The sequence below is a fragment of the Aphis gossypii genome, chromosome 2 (assembly GCF_020184175.1).
Source record: "Aphis gossypii isolate Hap1 chromosome 2, ASM2018417v2, whole genome shotgun sequence".
In the NCBI taxonomy this organism is placed as follows: Eukaryota; Metazoa; Arthropoda; class Insecta; order Hemiptera; family Aphididae; genus Aphis; species Aphis gossypii.
Genome location: NC_065531.1, coordinates 75,463,266 through 75,471,928, shown reverse-complemented (window position 1 = coordinate 75,471,928; position 8,663 = coordinate 75,463,266). Strand labels below are relative to the sequence as shown.

The following is an 8,663-nucleotide window of genomic DNA, read 5'->3' as shown; positions in this document are numbered from 1 at the left end:
TATGTTGGTGGTTGGTTGAAAATACCAAAAGAAAAGGTCATCTTGTTTTTCAAATATAAATAATATAATATTTTTATGTAACTATATTATCAAAGAATAAATATATTTTTTTTATATTTAGCAAGCAACTTAAAATATTTTAAAAGCGCTCGTGTATAAAGACTAATTTTCAACATATTTTAATAACACATCACATAACGCCTCATGATTCTACGTAATAAATTTTTTCAACTTTTTAACAACATTTTTTCCAAAGCATTTTAATACAAATACTTTATTATATTCGTATAATATTACACAAAATGTCTAAAATGTTATAAAATTATAATCTAAAAACAAGAACAACCAGTCAAATTAGTCCCCTACATATTATAGCTTTTAATAAAATCTAATACAAAACAAATATATACTAATTCAAAATATTTACATATTATTTTAATTATTTTAACTCAAGAAAAAAACGAATTTATATTATATAAAATAATTAAAACAAATTCAACAGGACTATCATAATATTATACGTGTTTTCTCTTAACGTTTCTTTATTATTGTTGTTCCATAATTTAATTTTAATTTTTCTAACGGGTTTAAACTCGTCCACATGTCATAATTATATTACATTCAATTTAATTTCTTTTCAATATACACTGTTAACAAGCAGTGGTACGGTTCAATTATTTCGACTTCACTCTCATTTAAATCATAGGACTGTTTTTAAAAAAGTCTTCCTTTTACATATGGTTAACCAATTTAATTCAATTATAATGAAAGAAAAATCGTTGCAAATATTTCGTATTGTTCTAGATTCTAGCCAATTAAGTCGTCGCTCCTCCCCCATAGACACTATTGTTTTTGATTTTTGTCATTGAAGAAAATCGACATTAGCAATGCCACTGAACTTGATCAGTCGCAGTTTGTTGTCAACAAGTGAAGTGCATAGCTCAGAAACTTTTTAGTAAAGGTGTTCAGTGTTTTGCTTTTATTGTGTGTTAAAATTTTTTAAGACCCAGTTGTAATTTTTATTACATGTTTTTTTATTGGGACTTATATTTTTAGTTATCAAAAAGTATTTGACAATGAACATGCAGATGTAAAATTTTAAGCAAATGATATGCGTAAGACTTTTAGTTCCTATTTAAGCAATATTATTAATCGTACTCTTAATATTTGTTTTAATACAAACATTTATTTAAACTGTTAAGTTACTTTATTTATTTTTTTTGCGCATTAAATAAAATAATAATTTATTGATTTATATAAATGCCAGTTCAGTGATTAAGAGTAAAACATGATATATATTATATTTATAATACACTGCAATATTTGTTATTACAAAAATGATTTCTTGTCAATATAACTATGCCTTATGAGTACATATTACATAATGATAAAATATAAAAACCAAATAACATAAAATGAACAATTGTTAAGAAATATCAATAATAAGAGTAATACATTTTATTTTTTAATTTACAGGCGTTCGACTTTGATAATATCATCGCACCATTCACTTAATTTCAAGGGCTTTAAATATTGAATAAATTTGTTTGAAAAATGAGTGTTAAGATACTAACAGTTATGGTTGTGGCACTGATGTTATTCAATGACTCTTCATTTATTACGACTGCTCAGCTCGATGCTTCGACTGATGCGCCTCTTCTACCACAAGCAAATCGGACTTCAAAAGAACTGCAAGATAAATCTAAATTGGTTCAGGATATAAGTGTAGAACTAAGAACTTCTGGTCGCAAATCAACTACTGACGATTACAATTCATTTTCGTCTTTGACATCTGATGTTTTTGTTGAGACCCCGTCATCAGTTCCCAATCCTAAATTATACCCTTCGCTGACAACCAGTATGCCAGCATTTGTAACACGTGGTAGATATATCAGGAACCCGTTTTACTTCAGCAAGGATGATCAAGAAGTTGAATTCGAAGAAGATCAACACGCTGATGTGTTGTTAAATGGTGGATTTCCAAAATGGAATAGGTATGAAATTATTAAAAGTACTGAATTAAGTTTAAAATATTCTAGTTTAACTTATTTTTGAATATAATTTATTGAGAAATTTAATATTTTTATGAATAATCGATTAAAAGTAATAATTTTTTTTTATAATTTAAAATTATCTATTGATTTTGAAATAAAATATAAATATATGTATATAATTTTTTCGTCAGACCACACTTCAAAAACTATCAATATTTAATAAAATATTTTTCTTATATGATTTACGGACAAAATAAAATAACATTTTAAAATATAATAATATTATTTTTATTATTTTTTATCGTTATAATTTTTCAAGTTTTCTTAAATTTTAATTTCATACTTCGAAGCAGAATATTTTTCGGAGTATTTCAACACATAAAAATCGAAATTCGGATGAGTAGTTTATGAGCTATAACTTATAAGCATTTATAGTTTAGTTTATAGCAGAATAGTAGAGTAAAACTTTGTGAGGTATCGCTATACCACTGTACTTTGCTAACTTATATTTTAAATATTTATAGGTGCACTCCACTACTTACCCAAATTTTGATTTTTATAAGTTGAAATACTAAGAAAAATATTTTACTTCGTAATATGAAGTTAAAAGTGTATGTTAGCATTCAAAAAATTATAACTTTAAAATATTGTGATAAGATATTAAAAAATACAGTTTAAAAAAAAAAAAAAAATATTTTGACTAAAAATTGTATAAAAATTAATTTTCATAAATGCTAAGAGATTTTGAAGTAATGAGTGTTCAACGACAAAAGACTCGTTATTCATACGATAATAATTATGAAAATTGATTAGTGAATTTTATAAAAAATAATAATCATAATATTATACAATTTAAATTAAAATAGAAATAAGTATAAAAAAATATATTATTATATTAATGGAATATTATAATAATAAAAGTATTTCTATTTGTATTTTAAAATATTGTGTATTAATCGCTCAAAACTTAAAAAGTATGATTTTTCATCATTGATGTAAAACCCTAGAAAAATCTAATACATCATTTCAAAACTAATTTTTATACTTATTTTACATTCGTAAATGTCAAAATACTTAAAACAAAAATAAATAAATAAATAATGTAATATTATCGTGCGTGTAGACGTGTCTACTGTATGTGTATCATATAGTATAGATAAAATATTTAAAAATCAATAAAATGTTTAATTATAATAATAATTAGTATCGGCTTGTCAACAGATATAATACCAATCACAGACAGTTGAATAAATATGGGCCGACACCGATTGAAACAGACATTACTGTCGATGAAGACGGATCGACCGGTTATGGAAGCACGTTCGATTTTGGCGGCGGAGGTGGTAACGCAGGGGCTTCTAGTTACGATTCTGGTAGTTACCGCAACCCAAACAGCGGATGGTCAGGAGGAGACAGCATGATGGAGTGGTACAACGAACCTATACCGCAGTCGTCGCGTCCCGTTCCCATAATCGCTGAAATTCGACATCCTAGCAAACACAAAATGTCCATTGATGTGACGAAAATAGGTCTTTTAGCGTTGATCAAGATCGCGATGGCTAAGCTGAAAGCACTGGGTTTTATCAAGGCCATGTTGCTCATGTTGTTCAAACTTAAACTCCTCATACTTGTACTGGTCATCAAGGCGCTAATGCTAATGAAAATGGTGAAAATGACACTGTTTCTTCCAGCTCTCCTATCAATCTTTACGTTTCCGATGATCTTATCGCGCTTAACGAACATGCATTCGTTGCTAAACCAGCCGGTTCTAGTGCCGAATGGCTTTGGCCAGAACCAGGGAAACAATCCAGGTGGAAATGATCAAGGAAATGACGGGGATGATGGGGACGAGTCGAAAAAAATAAAAAGGAGCAGTCGTCTAGACCAATTGGGAGTAATGGGAACCATTCCGACCAGCTTTAGACAAATCATGCGGTCGGAAAAATGTGTTGAGAGAGTGTCTTGCCGTATGGCTGGTGCAGAACGACCGAGTGTGTTACTCATTTGGTTGAACTGGTAAGTTATTTATTCTAATTCAAGTTTAAGTATATTGGTATTAATGATTTATCATAGTACCTACCCAATACCTATATATACACAAATAAAGCACATCAAACGATTAAACGATTTGTAATTAAAATAAAGTATTTAGTACATATCATTTGTGTTTTTCAGGTTAGCATCACCTATATCGAACTATATACCGAGCAAGAAAATAAGATCTTTCGTTTCAACATTTACCGAAGTAACCAATTTTCGTTTAGATAATTTACACACAAGATTATTACCAACTAATTGGACCGAATGGTGTAATGAACATTATTCGTGTGATGTAAATAAAAGTGAAGGATAAAATATAGTTACTTGAGTAAAAATATTTTTTTTATTATTTATTATTCAATATTTATTGTATAACCATACGTTTAGTAAAAATGTTAAGATATGTTTAAAATACTTCGAATTTTGAAATTACTGTATTCAAAACGTTTGTATTATTGGCGATGAGCAAATAAATTGAATTCAATTATGTGTTAGTTTTATTTAAGAAGGCGTCCGTCATATCCACATGTGTTGTTGTCTCCATTTATAAGAAACACACAACATAAAGCAATTACTTATTCATTCAGAACAATTAAGTTAATTTTAATTTTGAATTGAACTTATCTATTATCAAATTTAAATTCGAGAATATTATTGCATTATATAGATGTTTTAATATTTTGATTTGAAAACATTTAAAAAAAAAGAAATTTTTTTTTAAAATTTTCATGTAATTATATATAACTTGCTTCAAAATAAAAATACAAAAAAAATCTTCTTTGGCGTTGTGAAAATATTCTTACTTCATAATATGAAAATTCACCGTAATATTTTATACTAAAATTATACAGATTATTCTGAAAATAAAATGTACTATGTTATATGTTAGTAAGATAGTGATAAAGCTGTGATGATTATGACGTCCTTTTAAAATAACTAGACAATAGAAATAAGTTAAATTATAAATCTAAAATATTATGTTTTACCTTATAACTGTATTTAAGTAAGTATTTTTCTATGTAATTGTACCAATACATCAGTGGCGTAGTTATAATCTTAAAAAGTAAAGGTACTCAAGTATCAGGTGATTATACTCAATTTAACAGATATACAGTAAGAATTACTGAATACAGTATATAATTTATTTATAAAACACAAGTTATTTTCTAATATTATTATTTGTATCATATACACATACAAATATTTATTATACAGAATGTTATTTAACAATATAGATATATTTTGCTCTTTTTATTTTTTTGTATTCGATAACAATCACATTATACGATATATTTTAAATAAACATTACACACACACAAACACACACACATCATTTTAGTAATTCATTGTTATATATTAAAAACATTTACTTAACTTAAGTTGATTTATATTTTTACTCTTTATTTATTTTTTTGATTTTCTTCATATTCAACATTGTTAATGAAAAAATCAAAAAAAAAAAAAAAAAAAAAACAAAGAAAAATACCCAACGAATTATACCATAAATTATCACAAACAAAACAAATCAATCCATTTTGTACACATTTTTTTTTTTTTTAGTTTAAATTTAAAACTTATCCATTTATAATATAGCTAAATACGATTAATAAAATAGGCATTCCATTGAACTAATGGATTTTTTTCATATATTGACTAAACATTTTAATCAGATTCAAAATATCTAGATATTTATATTATTATTATTGTATTATATATATATATTTTTTTTTTCATGTAATCTGGATTCTAGACTTAGTATTATTGAATCGTAGATTTTGGTACCGAACAATAAATTTAATTTTATTAAAATATAATAAAATGTTGCTTATATATTATCTATTTTTACATGGAACACTTATTACTTTGGCTTGTCATATTATACAAATACAATTATGAGAAAATTATGCTTTAAGTAATGCCTTATTGTTTCTGTTTTCTGTAGTTAATATTTTTTAAATAACAATAAAATATAAAATATCATGATAAACTATTATTATATTTACATTTTGAAATATTAAATTTTATCAAAATTTGATAAAAATGATACCATGCACTTTTGAAATATAATGCTGTAAAAAAGTAAAAACTAATGAATTTTACTTTATGTAGGTATCAACTAGGTATTCAATTTAAAAGCGTTTTTATTCAAACTTTCTTTTTTCTATCAAAATTAAAACGAAAAATAGTTACAAATACAAATTTTAAATTTTAAAAGTTTTTAAATAGGTTTTCCAAAAGAATCAAAATGTTTTACAACTGATTGTATTGTGTAGGTATAAAAATAAAAATTTAATATGGTTTAATGTAAAAGTATCTAAGTTATTTATTTGAATTTAAAAAAAAAATTAGTGTATCAAAAATTAGTATTAAATAATTTTTCCAATTATTTAAAAAATGTACTTAAAGAATTGAAAATTGAAGCATTTTTATTTTTCTGTGAATGACGGTGTCAGAGACAAAAAAAATCATTCACATTTTATAAACAATAATTTCCTGAAATATTATAGAACTATGACTTATACTCTATAAACTATAATTATTAAATAATTTAAAAAACTCAGTTGTCATTATTGTTAATTGTTTATTCCTCATATTATTAGTTATTTAAAATAAATTAAACATTTTATTTAAATGATAATGTTGAGACAATCAATATTAGAATTCTTTTGAACATTTTAAATGAATAAGAAGAGTCCTTCAGATGAATAGATAATACGTGTTACAAAAAAAACAAAAGCGGGCAAGTGAGTACCGTTCTGCTGTACATTAGGTGCCGTATGGATCATTATTATATATTATAGGAGTGTTAAATTTGAATCCAATGATAGTTATCATTGTATACGAAAAACGATTCTGAACGAAGATGATTTGTCAGCCTAGGATATAATTTCTAGTGGTTGGTGAAAAAGGTGGTTTATGTTTTAATGGCCTGAATACAACAAAATTTAAGTTCTTTTATAATAATTGTAAGTTAAACTTATGAAAAACCTTGTATTAAATTTTCAACTCTTAGCTACTTATACAAAAATTTTTATGAAATATACCTACAAAATAATTTGCAAATATTCATGGTTTTGACGAATTTTTGTCAATATTAATTGAACTTCAAATGCTAATAAAAAAAAATTGTGCTTATGTATTCTTATAATTTTTCAATCACTATAATAATAACTTATGAGGAACTTTGCATTAAATTTTCAAGTATTTTGATAGGGCCAAAAAGATTTTATCGACACATAAAAAAAACAATTTTCAGAAAAATTGAAAATTTCAGTTGTCTATAAATAGCTCAAAAAAAGTAAAAATATTTTGAAAATTAAAAAACGTAAAGAAAACGCTAATCTTAATAACTGGTAAAATTTTCAAGTATCTACGACTTATACTTTTGAATAATAACAAATATTTAAAATCGTTTGAGGATAAATCGTTATCGTTACGCGATTTCGTTAAAATTTAAAATTCAAACGCACTTAAAATTTTTCCTATAATGATGCTTCGAGTTTTCTCTATAGATACTTGAAGGTAAACTTATGGAAAACTTAGTGTTGTATTTTTAATCTTTAGTTAGAAACACAAAAAATTTTACGATTTTTCAACTTCAAATAATTTGCAAATATTCATGCTTTTGACGAATTTTCGTCAAAATTTGAACTTCAAATGCTAATAAAAAAAAATTGTGCCTATGTATTCTTATAATTTTTTAATCACTATAAGAATAACATATGAGGAACTTTGTATAAAATTTTCAAGTATTTTGATAGGGCCAAAAAAATTTTATCGACCTTCAAAAAAATTTTTCAGAAAAATTGAAAATTTCAGTTGTCTATAAATAGCTCAAAAAAACTCAAAATATTTTGAAAATTAAATCAAGTAAATAAAATGCCAATCTAAATAACTGGTAAAATTTTCAAGTATCTACGACTTATTTTTTGAATTATAACAAATATCAAAAATCGTTTGAGGCTAAACCGTTATTTAGCGCGGTTTTGTAAAAATTTAAATTTCAAACACTCATAAAAATTTTTTGTCTGAATCCGGTAGAGTTTTTTTTACAGATATTTGAAGAAAAATGTATGGAGAACTTGTACCAAATTTTCAAAACTTAGTTATAAAAGAAAAAAATTTTATGATTTTTCAACTTCAAAATTACTTGCAAATTTTCGCGTTTTCGACAGATTTCGTAAAAATTGAACTATAAACTCTTATAAAAAAAAATTGTGACTAACGATTTTAATTTTTTTTAGCTACAATAAAAACAACTCATAAGGAACCTTGTATTAAATTTTCAAAACTTTTTGGTCATCCAAAAATTTTATCGACACTTAAAAAAAAATTTCTCAAAAAAATCGAAAATTTCAGTGGTCTATAAATAACTCAAAAAAGTCAAAATTTTTTGAAAATTTAATTATATACAGATACCGCTGACATTAACATTTGGTGAAAATTTCAAGTATTTTCAGTGATTAGTTTTTGAATTAAACCATAAAAAAAAATCGATTTGGTCGAAAACTGGGTTTGAGTAAAAATTGCCGTTTTTTCCGTCATTTTTTTTTTTGTTTTTCTCGATTTTTTTGAAAACTGTTGGAAAATGTTAACTTTTTACCTCTATAATGCACCAAGGATATTCAC

At 24.9% G+C, this 8,663-nt stretch overlaps 1 protein-coding gene across 1 annotated transcript; it reads left to right on the top strand.

Annotated features, from left to right (window-relative positions):
* Positions 1 to 885: 885 nt before the first annotated feature.
* Positions 886 to 4,674, top strand: LOC114120505 (uncharacterized). Its single transcript, XM_027982425.2, has 4 exons — positions 886 to 1,115; positions 1,477 to 1,994; positions 3,216 to 4,010; positions 4,170 to 4,674. Exons 2-4 carry the CDS (start codon positions 1,555 to 1,557, stop codon positions 4,345 to 4,347), a joined length of 1,413 nt encoding a protein of 470 aa, XP_027838226.2. The 5' UTR covers positions 886 to 1,115; positions 1,477 to 1,554; the 3' UTR covers positions 4,348 to 4,674.
* The last annotated feature ends 3,989 nt before the right edge of the window (positions 4,675 to 8,663 follow it).

What these genes read in the sequence shown, in the direction of transcription:
- LOC114120505 (XM_027982425.2), top strand. Translation starts at nt 1,555, where the DNA reads ATGAGTGTTAAGATACTAACAGTTATGGTTGTGGCACTGATGTTATTC. An exon ending in GGATTTCCAAAATGGAATAG is followed by an intron (nt 1,995 to 3,215) that starts GTATGAAATTAT and finishes GCTTGTCAACAG; the next exon opens with ATATAATACCAATCACAGAC. An exon ending in TTACTCATTTGGTTGAACTG is followed by an intron (nt 4,011 to 4,169) that starts GTAAGTTATTTA and finishes TGTGTTTTTCAG; the next exon opens with GTTAGCATCACCTATATCGA.